The sequence below is a fragment of the Agelaius tricolor genome, unplaced genomic scaffold (assembly GCF_023055355.1).
Source record: "Agelaius tricolor isolate 1412-34295 unplaced genomic scaffold, bAgeTri1.0.p SCAF_15, whole genome shotgun sequence".
Classification (NCBI taxonomy): domain Eukaryota; kingdom Metazoa; phylum Chordata; class Aves; order Passeriformes; family Icteridae; genus Agelaius; species Agelaius tricolor.
Genome location: NW_027269275.1, coordinates 2,267,927 through 2,281,811, shown reverse-complemented (window position 1 = coordinate 2,281,811; position 13,885 = coordinate 2,267,927). Strand labels below are relative to the sequence as shown.

Genomic DNA, 13,885 nt, shown 5'->3' with positions numbered 1-13,885 from the left:
TCACAGAGGAGACCTGCTTGCGTCTCTGCAGTGACAGCAGTGTGGCTGGAGAAGGCAGACAAAGCAGGGCAGAGTTTTCTCCAAGCAATGTCTCTGCTCCAGAAGCATTTGCTGTTGTTGCTTCATCATTCCAGATGTGCCTCTACAATGGCATTAAATAAGATAGCAATAATTACTAGAAAGCACCCATTTAAAACACATGGAAAAAGGAGATAGCAACTCTACTTTTACCCAAGTCGCTGAGAAAATAACTGAACCTTGTCCTCATTCAGCATTCACCTCACTTGTCTTTTTATTTTTGCCTTTCCCTCTGTTTGAAAAGCACTAATTTTTAAGTACAATGAAAGGGGACAAAATCATCGAAGCAAAAGAAAATGGTTTATTAGTAACGATTCAGCTGAGCCGGGCATGTCTCCCTCCCCGAGAGCCAAGCACACACCCCCCGAGAAAAGGGCAATCTTTGTATCCCCTTTGTACCCGGCTGGGGCGGCCCCTGTGCCCTTTGCCATTGGATGGGTGCTCAGGAGCTTCCATTCTCTACTGACCACCAACTTTTCTGTCCCCTCCCCTGTCATCCTCCTTCCCTTTGGTCAGGTCTTCAACCCTGTCCCTCTCACTGTGACACTCAACAAACCAACCTGAACAAATCCAAACCACAAACAACACACAGAACCACCAAATTCCATTCTTTTGCTTCATAACCTTTTGGCTTCAGCCAAATGTCAGCTCATCTCTCACACCTCCTAGTCTAGTACTGTAATCTTCTTACTGATGTCTAAGTTCTAGAGCAAAAAAGGTATTTGCAGTTGTGTGGGCCTCGGTTTCCCTGTCTCAGAGTAAAGGACAAACCAAAATTGTTTCCCATGGAGTCTCCTGCAAATTCATGGGTTTTACTTACTCCAGGAGTGCTCAGTCAGTGCCCCAGAGCTCTGTGACCACATGGGCACAGGGCTGTGCCTAAAATAAGTGCTGCCTGGCATTCTGGAGAAAGAAACCTGGAGAAATCCATGTCAAAAGAGCAGCTTGGCTTGAGCCAGCTCTGTGTGGCCCAGGAGCTCTGGATCAGCTCAGAGCAGAGGTGGGTGAGCCACTGTTTGCCCAGTGTGGGCTGGGCAGGCTGGCTCCCCCAGAGTCTGTACTTCATGGGGATCAGTGGAAGGGATCCTGCATGAACCTTCCTCCCAGCAGCTGAAGCTCTCCCTGCTCTCTCTCCTCTCCAGTTGTCGTTAGCTGCCCAGAAACAGAGCTCGTTTCAGGTTTCCCCACCAGAGATGGTGTTTCAGAGCACCGTTGCTCATGAGGTTTATGAGATGGCGCTGTCTCTCATTAATAAGAACAAGGTAAGTGCTGGCACCCGGAGCTTTAACACTGTGCTGGAAGAGGAGAGTGCTGTCATTCCCCCAGTGTACAGCAAAGCAAGTTATCTGCTGCAGCACATGCAGAAGAAAATGCCTCAGCACCTTTGTTCTGCAAGATGATGGAAATCTTCCTGTGCTGGGAATTGTCCCCTGATTTTGGCCATGTGTTGATGGTGTCTGTCCCAAAGGAGTTTCCTTCTCTGGAAAGCTCTGCATTGATAAGAATGTTGAGGGCTCTACAGTTCTTACCTGCTCTCATGCTTTGCCTTGAGTCTATACCACACCCTGTGTCTCCTTGGTTAATCTTGGCTCCTGGTAGGAATCTCTGCCTCTCTCAGCCAGTTTGGCTCCCTTTGTGCAGCTCACAGTCAGCTCAGGGGCTGAGTCTTCTGCACTTTATGCTGGAATCACTTCTCATTAATGGCATTGACACTGCAGGAACTGTGTTCTGAAAGAGCCCTGCAATCAGACTGATGGAGCAGAAGCAGTGAGAGGCCTTTAGGTGCCACTTGAGGCTCCTGCTCAGCTTCATCCAGCTCTGCTCAGCTTTTCCAAAAGCAACACGGTGCTCTGCTTTCCCTTTGGAGAACCACAGCACATCCAAAGCCATGTGCTCCTGGAGGTTTCCACCTTCACATGAAATAATTGTGATTGTTTTGGAGTTTCCCAAGAGAGCTGAGAGGGAAAAGGTTGAAAAAGGTCAGCAGTTGTGTTCCACTGTAAAGAGGACAACTGAGACCATTTGAATTTCAGTCAGGGAAACATTTTCTCAAGTGAGGCTTGCGCCAAGAGTGGGCTGGTGGGAAGGGACAGGAGGGAGGCCAAATCATCTGGTTTAGACTTTTGGAAAGCATTTAAGTGCTCAGGGGTTGATGATATCAGTGTGCTAGAAAATGCATGTGTGCTGTGTCTGTGAATCCCAGAGGGCAGCACCTGGCCTGCTGGCTGCAGGCAGGAATGCCCAGCAGCCCAGCTTGCCTGCACAGGCTGCAGGAAGCCCTGGAGAGCCAAGATTGGCTTTAATACTGGAGCCACACTGTCACTCAGTGCTGGTCATGTTTCTCCAGGCAGAAAATGCCTTTGAAGCCCAGAGTCAATAGGCACAGCCTGTCTGTGTTTCTGTCACTTTTGGCAAGCTGATTGCTTTCATGGTTTTATGATTCCTCCTTGCTGCTTTACTGCCCATTTAAATTCTCTTTGTCATCTCCTTGTTTTAGGGATGGTCTTGCTGTGTTCCTTCTTTTGCTTTTCAGATTTGATTTTATTCCCAGTAAGGCCACAGTGTTTGATCTCCTCTCTTGCTGCTCTGCCTGCCTGACTGTATCCCCACAAGGTCCCTACCCAAACCTGATCTGCTAAAAGGGAATTTCTTCCATCCCCCAGGATAATGTACTGGTTTGCTTTCAGGTAGCACATTCCCCCTCTGGACCATGACAACTTCATGGCTGTGTGCAGGCAGAAGCCAGCAGGTTTTTTGGCCTTGTTGAATATGCAGATGACTTGGTTCAGGTGCTCTGTCTCCATCCTGCTGGTGCTGAGCTGCTGGGCCCTTCCTTCCCAGCAGGCACTGCCCTACTGGCCCTGGCCACAATGCTGGAGCCAGACAGGAGGGATTCAAGCTCAGCCTTGTGAATGATGTGCCTGTGCCTGCACAGCTGAAAGTGCTTTGGAAAAGGGGCCAGGGAGGGATGTCAGCAGGGCACGGACAGGTCTCCTCTGGTCCTGTTTCCACAAGTGGCAAAATCATCATTTGGTGTCTTTGCTGCAGTTTCCTCAGGTGGTGAAGATCTCCATGGAGAGCTCCCCTTACTTCCAGCTCATGAGCTCCAATGACGCGTACCGTGTCGTGCTGCCGGGCGCCACCGTCCCTGTGCGCGTCCGCTTCAGCCCCGACGAGAGCAAGGTGAGGCTGCAGGAGCCAAAGCACACAATGATCTCCACAGCCATTGTTCTCCCTGCACTCTGCTCCAGCCCATTGCATGCTGTGAGCTGGGCTCCAGGCCCTGGGCAGGCAGCCTGCAGCAGCCAGTCACACCTTGGCACTGCTGGCAGGCACTGCAGCCAGGCCTGACAGGCTCTGCTTCCCCTCCCTGCACATCCCTGAGCATTGCCAGGGGAAGATGCACAGGGAACAGGATGAAAAGGACAGAGGGCTGTTGATAGATGTTCAGCCATCTCTAGGTCCAGTGGAAGGGGTTTCATTATTATGGAAAACACTACAGGAGCAAAGAGGTCAGGGAGCTTTCCTCCTTCCTGACTGCCAACAGCTTCCCTGCCTCACCTGGGCTGGAACAAAGATGGTGCTTTTTCAGCCCCTCTGTTCTGCAGCCTTGCAGCGTGTCCCAGAGCACAGGTGACCATGGCACAGCTGCAGGGCCAGGTACAAGCTGCAGGCAGAGCTGTGGGCCCAGAGCCTGTGGCAGTGGCACTGCTGGGGCTCTGTCTTCATGCCTGTCACTGTGCTTGCTCTGTCAGCTGGCACCCATTCCGTGCCAAAGGTGCTTTTGTGGGGAGGTTTGCACAGCAGTGCTGAGGCCCTGGCAAGTCTGATCTCAGTGCTGGCATCTGCAGGCTTGTTCATACGGAAGGGTTTAGGACATGGCATGGAAGGGAGGAAGCCTTGCAGGCAAACAAAGAGAGGCCCTTTCCAACAGCATCCTGCAGCCTCTTAGCACTGTTCTTCTCCTGACTTGGTTGGAGAGGCAAAGTTAGAGGGGAGTTCTGAGCCAACTGATGTTTCTGCACCAGGCCAGAGGTGCAGGATCTCTTTGGGTGCAGCTGTTTTCTCATCTTCCTTTTGCTGCTTAGAGTCAGTTTAACACTTTGTCCTTTCTCAGACAGTGAGAATATAGAAACCTAAAGAGCAATGTCCTGTGTTCCCTAGCTCCATGTTCCTTAGAAGGGACTTAGGAACTATTTAACATCATTAAAGTTTAGAGTAAAAATTATGGTGGCCTAGGGTAGTTCTCCGTATGTCCCAAGTGACACGGGAGCTGAATGCCACAGACAGGCTTTGCAAAGTGCACTGGTGTCTTTAAAATGTGACATATTAGTAGAACTTAGTGTTCATTTTAGGGTGCAATAGGTAAATTGATGCCCTTGAAGGGTTATAGGAAATGGTTTTTGTTCTGCCATGGGGATGGCACTACATGTCCTGTGCTCTTTTCCTGCAGGATTATTGCCATGAGTTCGTCTGCATCACTGCCAGGGAAAGGATAGTTGTGCCAATTCGGGCCATCGGTGCCCGAGCTGTGCTGGACCTCCCTGCCCAGCTGGACTTCTCAGAGTGTCCAGTCAAGGTCAGCACCCAGAAGACTCTGCTGATCTGCAACACTGGTAACCTGGAAGCTCGTTACCAGCTGAGCACCCAGAGGTGAGGCAGCTCATCTGTCCTTGTGCAAAACACCTTTGGGTGATAGCAGAGTTGGGAAAGAGCAGCAAAAGGAGCCAGAGCATTGCAGCTGCTGCCCTGCAGCCTGGCTGGAAGTGAGCAGCATGGATGGCATCTGCTCTTGCTTTCAGTGGCCTTTGAGCTTTCTCTGTCCCAGATTTCCTGGAGGCTGCTGGAACATGTTGGTAGCTGGCTTGCACCCTGCTGAGCACCAGCAGCTTCTGAAATGCTTCCTCAGCACTGTCAGCCAAAGAGAGCCATTCTCTGGGACACCATAGGCATGGGGCTTTCCAGTGGTCCTCTCATGAGATGCCCAAATGAGCTGTGCTGCAGGCAGCCAGTGCAGTTCCTGTTACTTAAAGCTGATCTGATTACCCTTGTCAGCTGAGGGCCTCAGTCACCTCTTCTGTTCCATGATGAACCTTTGAGAGACAGTTTAAGATTTCAAACAGATGATTTAAATCTCTGAATAAGGTTGTGCCCCTTTCATTGAGATTTCTTTTTAAATACTCCGAAGTTCCTGTGTTTCTGCTGTTTTTTGTTTTTGTGTTAAATGTTTGCCAAAAGATCATGAACTCTTCATTGGGAACTTTGATGATGGTCAAGCTCCTCTAATGCCTCTCCATATACCACATGCCCATAGGTACATGCACAGGTGTATAGGAAATAGGAGACATTTAGTGACTATGTGAAAAGCAATTGGGCTGATTTAGAAGATAAAAGTATATCTTTTGCTGGAGGGGACCTCTGGAAATCATCTGAGCACACACACTGCTCAAAGCAAGACCAGTGTCTGGGGATTGCAAGGTGCCATTGGGAGATCTGGACCTGTCTTTAGATGCCACACAAGGAAACAAACATACCAATGGACCTAGTTAAAAAGCAGAAGAAAACAGCCTATTAAAACCCCCTCCATCCCTTATCTTTTCTGCCTGTCAAGTGCAGTAGTGATTCATTGAGAGGATGGATCTAAGAGGATGAGAACTATCTTAAGGAACAGCTCACAATTATCAGATAAAAGGCCAAAATTTAGCTTGCTGGCCCCATCTCTTGGCAGTGGCTTTCATTTGGTTCTTACAGTGTCAGGGATGTCTCCTTCACAGCTCTTCTGTCTGTGGGCTCAGGGAACAGCTTAGTGATGTTGGCTGAAATTCAGAGGAGTTAAGTTCAGTTAAGTCCTGCTACAGCAGGAACAGAGGAGTCTGGTGAGGGATGCAGGAGATGCAGGGGCTGATTTGCATTCAGTTTTTCAGTCCTGACAACTGAGTCCTGGACTTGGCTGGATCCTCTTCTCCTGATAATTTGAAAATATGAAGATACCTTCTTTCTCAGGCAACCCCTGAAGTCACCCCCAGAAATGTTATTCCCATCCTGCCATCTGAGGGCAGGAGCATGGGAGCATGTAACATGGAGCAGCAGTGGGAAGGGAATGGAAGATAGTGCTGAAGCCTGGCCAGGGCTTCCCCTAAGTGGCAGCTTCTCTGTTCTGATGAAATTTCTGGCAAAAGACTAAGAGAAGAATGCTGTGCCTTGCCCCCAGCAGGCCCTGATCCCCCTGAGCCCCAGCAGAGCTGCAGCAGTGCTGGCATCAGCCCCGGGGCAGATGCAGGAGCCCGTGCACTGATCTGGCTCTGGGGCTGCTGGGGCCTTGTCTTTTCTCCCCTCCCTCCAAAGTCTCATGCCCAGCACATGAACATTGCTGGCCCAAGGCTTCTCCATCAGCCAGTGATGGTCTCACCAGTGGGAATGGGAACAGCTCAGCCCATCATTGCAGCAAGAGGTCCTGAATGAGCAGAACCTGAAGCAAGTTCATCAGCTGTCACTACTGACATGAACAAAGTTCAGCTTGCCAGATGCTCTCTTTGTTTTTGTGTGTGATGCATTCATCACCAAAGTCCCCAGAAGACACTTTTAGTGACAGATTGACCAGCAGCAAAGCACCAAGGCCAGGGCTGTAGAAGAGCACAAAGCCCAGCAGCTGCTGGGCACAAGCACATTTCCCCTGAGCTCTCCCTGAGCATCAAAGCACAGAGTCTTGTGCTTGTCAGGCAAGAGCTGTTTACCTGGTAGCCAATCCTGATTGCTCCTGTTAAATCCAAAGTGCAGCAACACATCTGCATAATTATTTCCAACACATTGCACAGAGTTTCTCTGCTGGGCCAAGCAAACAATTACCAGCCTGCATGACAGCCCAGAGTCCCAGACTACATTGCTGGTAAACACACAGAAACCTCCTGTTCTGCTCCCTTGATGTGCTCCTGCTCATGGTGCTTCATTTAGCTGGGATTGGATCCTTCAGACTGTAAATGGCATCCTCCTTTTGGGTCTTGTTTCCATGTCACTGTATTGCTCTAATCTGCTGCTGGTGTTGGTGCTTGGCACCAGTTGATGGCAGATGGGAACTGACTCTGTCAGTTTATCATGCCCCTGTAAAACTTTCATACCTTCTCTCTGTGAGTTCTCACGGGCAGCTCCTCACAACACTGACTCCTTTTCTCTTTCTTCCTCATGGCCAGCTGACTCCTTCCTGTCCCTCACAGCACATACTAACCCTTACTGTCCCCACAGAACTACCTGACCCTTACTCTTCACAGCACAGCTGAAAAACTCCAACTCTCCTCTCCACCAGCTAATCCACTCTTTTATAACACCCATCCTTATTGCACCATCCTTACTGGACACAGCAGTGACCTATTAAGGGCAAGGCTGTTCTTACTCTTTGGTAATTAGTACGGCTGCAACTCCTCAGGGGTGAGATTGCCTCCTGCACTATCTCTATTCTCTTACAATCCATCCTCCCACAATCTGCACTCTATTTGCACTCTTTTAGAGTTTTGACTGCTCCTTTTCTTAGAGCAGCTTTCATTGAAATGCTGATAAAATGTGCCTTTTTTAGGCTAAATCGGGATGTTTTCAAGGTAAAATAAACCAAAGAACTACACTGCAAAATCAACAGTAACCATTCCTTGGTCTTTAAGGAAAAGTTCCTTCTCCCTGTCTGATTCCTAGGCTGTAATCTCCCAGGACAGGTAGTGCTCTAACATTTGCATCTCTTGAGGTTTATAGGCAGCAGGATAAGAGAAATTCCTGAGGCAGTCAGTGTCAAGTTGTGCACGCAGATAGCTCTGAACCCTCTCTGTGCTCTTCACCAACCATTCTCTGATGGGATTGCTGGCAGTGGGACCCTTGAGCCTCATTGCAGAGAGCTGGATGCAGAGTATGGGGGAGCTGAGGTCATTTTACCCCCAGGATCTTGTGAGGGCTGGATCTCCTCAGCAGTGGCTCAGTGGCTGTTTCTGACCCTGTCTGTTCTGTCTTCTGCTGCCTGTGCTTGGTTTGCTCCCTGCTTGCCCAAGGGAGCTGCAGGGAGCTGCAGTGCAGCAGGAATCTCCTGGCCAGGTGTCCCCCCAGCCCTGATCCCTCTCTTTGTGTTGCAGTCCTTTCTCCGTGGTGCCGACCGCAGGAACTCTGGGTGCTGGGGACACCGTGCAGGTGACAGTGACATTTCACCCGCTGACCAACGGTGACCATTGCAGCCTCCTGAGCTGCAACACAGGTGAGTGCTGGGCCCTGCAGGGCACAGGACAGTTCTCCACATGGCTCCCTGCTGTCCCATCCCCTGCATTCCCTCTAGAGGTGCCTCCCTGTTCCAGATTTACCCCAAAGCAAACTGAGAACTCCTTGGTGTTTGGGGAGTTGATAAAACCCCCTCTAACAGGGGATTTTTGGACTCCTGTTTTGCTGGGAGTTGCTGAGTGGAGGAAGGAGGAACCCTAATTCTCCACTCCATAGACCATGTGGCAATGCCTGGGTGAAGTTTTATTTGATTCCTGGACAATGCTGTATGAGAGGTGTGAGGTTTCCATCAGACTCTCTCCAATGCAATGGATTTCTTGCACACCTCTGTCCCATATGCTGCTTCTCCACTGGCTTGTCACAGACCCTTTTTCTATGTTGCCCTCTACACATAAATGTAGTTTCTGTCTAATAACATTTTCAGGCCCTCGAGTTCCTGGTCAGTGACAAGTCAAGACAAAGTTTTCCTCATCCCCATTTCCCAGGCTGTTCATGCTGTTGCAAACCTCTCACATCTGTCTCCCATTTGATTTCTAGACTGAGGAATCCCATTCAGTCTTCATAAAGAAGCTGCTCTGTACTTATTAATCTTTCCTTTGTCCCTTTTTTATTTAATTTGAAATGCTTGGTTTTTGAGATCAGAACAATATAAAATATTTCAAGACTGTTGTGGCTGTGGGTTTGGAAAGGGAAATGATGATTTTCATGGTGCTCATTTTGTAGTGGTTTGTCATATTGCAGAGCCAGGCTGGTTGTGTTTCCTCACCTGTGTCCCCTCCTGCTGTGGGCTGTCACTTCACTTGTTCCTCTGGGCCTCCTTTTGCTGCCCACCTGCCCCCAGGCATATTTGCTGCTCAGCAAGAAGGGATCCAAGGCATCAGGAGAGACAGGAGTCTTGTGGGCAAGGCAGGGCTGAACAGGGCTGCTCTGAGTGAGTCACCAGAGCACATCTGACAAATTTCCCTGCCCATACCATCACCTTGGGGCCAAATGTCCACAAACACACTCAGAAATAAGGTGTTTAAGGAGCTGCCCAGGACATCCCCACGCTCTACACACAGAGCTGTCAGGATGTGACAAATGGACTGATCCACAGAATTGCTAACACAGCTAAAAGCTGTGACACCTTCTTCTGTGCCCTGTGGTTTGCTCTGTTCCTTGTGCTTCCATCAGCCAGTGAGCTGAGCAAAGACTCCCCTTTGCTTTGTTCCAGGTGAAGAAAGAATCCACACAAAGCTCCACGGAGAAGCTGTAGATGTCAACGTTGGGTTGAGCACAAATTCTGTGGAGGCTGACAAGACTTTCATCACCATGTCAAGCCACAGAACCCTGTTCATTGATAACAGGAGTAACATCACAGCCCACTTCCAGTGGAAGGCTTTTCCTACTGTGGAAGATGAGAATAAAGAGAAGAGGAGGTTGGTTTGAAAGATACATTTCAGTGAGATATATGGCCCAAGACTAAAACTGACGTGTGGCCTCAGGGGGGTGTTGGTGCTTTGGAATGGTTTAGGCCAAGTAACCCATGCCTGGCACTGGGGTGTGTGTCCCTGGGCTTCAGGAGCTCAGCGCTCAGCATTCCAGTTCCATTTATACTCCAACCAGGAATGGCATTTTGGGAAGGAAAGGTTGGTTGCAATGACTGGATTTCCTCAAGTTCTGATTGGGCTTTTGCCTCTCTAATCTTCTTCCTACATGACCAACATTCTTAAACAATTCCTGAGTTGCTAGCCCCTCTTTCCAAAGGTGATACACCCTCTTTTTTTCCCTTAGTTCTTCAAGAGCTCCTTGCCCATCCAGGCTGGTTGTCTTCCCCATCAGCTTGTCTTTCAGCACAAAGGGACAGTTTGTTCCTGTGTCTTCAAGACTTCTTTCTTGAAGTATCTCCATTCTTCCTGGACCCCTTTGTTTTTAAGGGCACTCTCCAAATCAATCTCTTGAACAGGCCAAAGTCTGCCCTCCAGAAGTCCAGTGTTGAAGTTTTGTTGATTCCCCTCCTTGTTTCACCAAATATTGAGAACTTGATTATTTCACGGTCACTGTATCCCAGACAGTAGTGAAGAGATCACGTTCATTTAGGGAACTAAATTCCCTAATTCATCATTAGGGAATCTCCTGGTGATATCCAGTACCTGGACTCCAGGGAGGTAGCACACTTCCCTGTGGAATGGATCTGGTCAATCTACAGGGCCCTCAGTTCCCCTTAGAAGGGAGTCACCTACTACCACTACCCTTCTTCTTAATACTTGAGGCTGTGATCTGTTTGAGAGACCAAGTGCAACTGGGAGACTCTCCAGACAGAATTTTTTCTTTAGTGTCATCTGCCGGACCCTCTGGAGCCAGGGCCCCATACATAGTCTGTCAGGGCACCTGGGCAGGTGATGGGGGTCAGGACAGAATTTTATTACCTCCCCAGCAGAGACCCATTTCCATTCCCCACTGTCTCTTAGGTCTCCTCCTTCCGCCTGCTCACAAGATGGGCAGGGCTCCTCTGGTTCCTGCTGAGCTTCTCTCAGGGTTGGATGGGAGTAACTCCACCAGTTTATTTCTTTTTCACTCTCCCTAATGCTCCTCAGCCTTTCCACTTCTTCCTTAAGCTCTGTCACCAGACAGAGCAGATCATTCACCTGCTCACACCACACGCAGGTGTCTTTGCATATCCTCTGATATTAACACCAGGCTCAGAGCCTCCCTACAGCCAGGGGCCTGGACAGCTGCATCCTTCCTGGGGGTTCTCTTTGAGTTAGTGCACTCCTGCTGGCAGCAGCAGCAGCAGCAATGGCTTTTCATCATTTGCAAACCATTGCTAGGAAAAAAAAAAAGGCAGAAAGAAGAAAAAAAGAAAGAAAAAAAAAAAGGCAAGCACCTCACAACCAGCCAATAGACACAACCCACTACACAAGGAGAATGGGTCACTGCACCCTTTCTGCTCAGCCAGGCAAAACCTGAAAAACTGCTGGGCCAAAACTGCTTGGCCAAAACTGCCCTGGCAAGCCCCTGTTTGCTGTGGGCCAGATCACTTGCACTCCCCAGAGCCATTTGAAATTGCCTGCAAAGGACCAGGAGAGCGACCCTTGCCCGCTTGAATGGCTGGTGAGAGGGTCCTTTAGTGCCCTGGGCTTCTTGGTTTTCCACTGTTCTCTATCTCCTTACACAGTGTTTGACTTCCATACAAGCTCTGTGTGTTAAAAGAAAATCCCATGACCTTCTCTGGCTACTTCCCTGGGCTGTTTATTTCCATTTTTTCCCACTTGCCTGCTTCAGCCTGGACCCCAGGTGATCCACTTTCTCCTCAGAAGCAACTACATTTCCCCAAAGTAAACTTCAACCTGGTTTTGGTTTTGTGGGGTTTCTTCCAATTATATTTGGTTTTATGCCAGTTTGTGTCCTAGACTGTCACCAGGACATGTTGTTCTTCCTTACTTCTGGTCACTGGAATGGTTTTAGCTCCAAGGCCACTGTCCTGCTGTCAGAGAAGCTTTTGAGATCTCAGAGCAAAGAGGACTTTTTATGAGAGGAGATAGTGCAGGATCCTTTTCCTTTCAGGACATTCTACTGCCATGCACTGGGATGGGACCCAAAAAGCTCTGGATCATGAAACTCCAGGAGTTTGCTGTCTCCCTCCTGCACAACAAAGTCCCTTCCCCTCTCAGAGCCTCTGTTTTCATGCATATAAAACCTTGAATGTCACTGAAGGGATTCGGTGCCTGAATTCATCAGTTTCCTTTGGAAGTGCTCTGGGATGCTCTTGTGAAAGGCAGAGTAGGGAACAGGGCAGGTCCAAAATGGAAGAAAGAAAGAGTGATGCTGGTAACACGTAGCTGCAAGCCAGCTTCGTCTTTCCTTGCCAGGGAAGTGCTGCTCCATCATCTTTTATCTGCTTCCCCCAAGCAGCTCAGTGGTAGGAAAAGCCACTTGAAGTGGCAGGTGGATTCTCCCTCAGTTTTGGCAGAGGCTTTGAGCCAGGAGGTTCTCTTGAGGGCTGCTGGCTTTGGAAACCTCTGCTGAGCTTGCAAGTGTGGAGTAAAACTCCCTGCTGTGCCAGTGAACAGCAAGTTATCCTCTGATCCATCTGGGACCCCCATGGCTTGGGCTCAGCCCTTGCTGGGGAGCTGCTGCTGCTGCTCCCCCCCAGGTGCTTTGCTCTCCTGCCCTCCCACTTCTGTCTGCAAATCTGTGGCTCATGAAACCATCTGCTGGCCTTGTCTCTCCCTGGGGCTGCAGGCAGCGTCCTTTGCTGCACCCACCGAGTGAGGCGAGGCTGGAAAAATTCACGGAGGAGAAAAAAATGGAGAAGGAGAAGGGCTCTTATGAAGATCGCAGTGCCCTCCTGAGCAGCATGGTCCAGGAGAAGATGGCAAAGGTGCAAGAAGACTCCATGCTGTTCTCTGATGACATTTTTTTCATTGAGCCAATGGTAAGTGATAGCTGAGAACCTCATTTTCTTCCTCCTCCTCCTCCTCCTTTCTGGAGCGGCTGCAGAGCTCCCTGCTCAAAGCATTTGTGCCCTGCAGGCTCAAGGCAGGGCTGGGAGCCTGACACAGCCCAGCTCTGCTGCCAGGCTGGAGCTCAAGGCCCTGTGTGCGTGTCCTTGCAGTGTCACAGGGAGCAGTTCCTGTAGGCAGGGGCTCCCCCTACATGTGGGGCTCAGCAGAGGCTGTTGGAGCACTGCCAGCTCACACACCGACCTGAGGCTTGCAATGGTTCCCTGGCAAAAGGAGGCCAAATTCAGCCCAAGGTTAATGACAGAAATGCCAATCCCCTCCTGTGAGCACGCCTTGCACTGTTTCTGAGTGTCCCTTTCAATGTCATCTGTGAGCCTGGACACAAGGGTGCAAGGTTGAAATGGGCCTTTGGAGTTCTCCTGCACACAGGGACAGAAAACCTTTTCCTTTTCTGGTGATGCAAGCAAACTGCCACGTGCTCCCATCAGCCAGAGCCCTGATTCTGAGTACTGGCATTGGGAGAGATGATGAATGCCTGGTGTCTGCACGGAGAAAAATCCCTTCTCATCTTGCAGTAAAGCCCAGAATAATGCCAACCTCTGCTTTCTTTCAAAACAGGTTAAACTAATATTTTTATTTCCAAGGAAGGGATCATCTTCTCTTCTTGGTTACTCCTATGGCCCATCTAAGGCCAAGTGCACAGTGGCAGTTACATCCCATGTAGCTGACAGCAGCATGATGGGACCAAGAGCTTGTGTCAGAGCAGCAGGAATCTTGTGGAGAGTGGCAGCTGATCAGCTGAGCATTGAGAGCTTCCAGCGCTGTGTTGAGCTGGGTTTGGAGGCTTTCCTTGGCTCCTTGTGTTGTTCACTCATCATTGATGCTCAATCAAGGCTTACAGGACTGTGGTTAAAAACAAGAAACATGAATTTGAAGAGCAATGTTTTGCTGTCTCTTTCTGTTGTAGGAGGGAGAAATTGGGCCCAATTGTTCAGCTGAAATCACGGTGACCTTCAAACCCCTAGAGGCACTGGGGTACCAAAGTATGGCTTACTGCAACATCTCAGGTACAGCTCCTGTCCTCTGCTTCTCTCACCCACAGTGAGGCCATGGTG

General features: G+C 49.6%; 1 protein-coding gene across 1 annotated transcript in view; it reads left to right on the top strand.

Annotated features, from left to right (window-relative positions):
- Nucleotides 1–13,885, top strand: part of LOC139596575 (hydrocephalus-inducing protein-like) — a 72,391-nt gene that overhangs the window by 6,769 nt on the left and 51,737 nt on the right. The window contains exons 3-9 of the mRNA XM_071440981.1: nucleotides 1,221–1,340; nucleotides 3,127–3,261; nucleotides 4,532–4,731; nucleotides 8,187–8,305; nucleotides 9,539–9,743; nucleotides 12,550–12,742; nucleotides 13,738–13,837. Coding sequence (XP_071297082.1) covers nucleotides 1,221–1,340; nucleotides 3,127–3,261; nucleotides 4,532–4,731; nucleotides 8,187–8,305; nucleotides 9,539–9,743; nucleotides 12,550–12,742; nucleotides 13,738–13,837 — 1,072 coding nt within the window. The remainder of the gene's footprint in view (nucleotides 1–1,220; nucleotides 1,341–3,126; nucleotides 3,262–4,531; nucleotides 4,732–8,186; nucleotides 8,306–9,538; nucleotides 9,744–12,549; nucleotides 12,743–13,737; nucleotides 13,838–13,885) is intronic.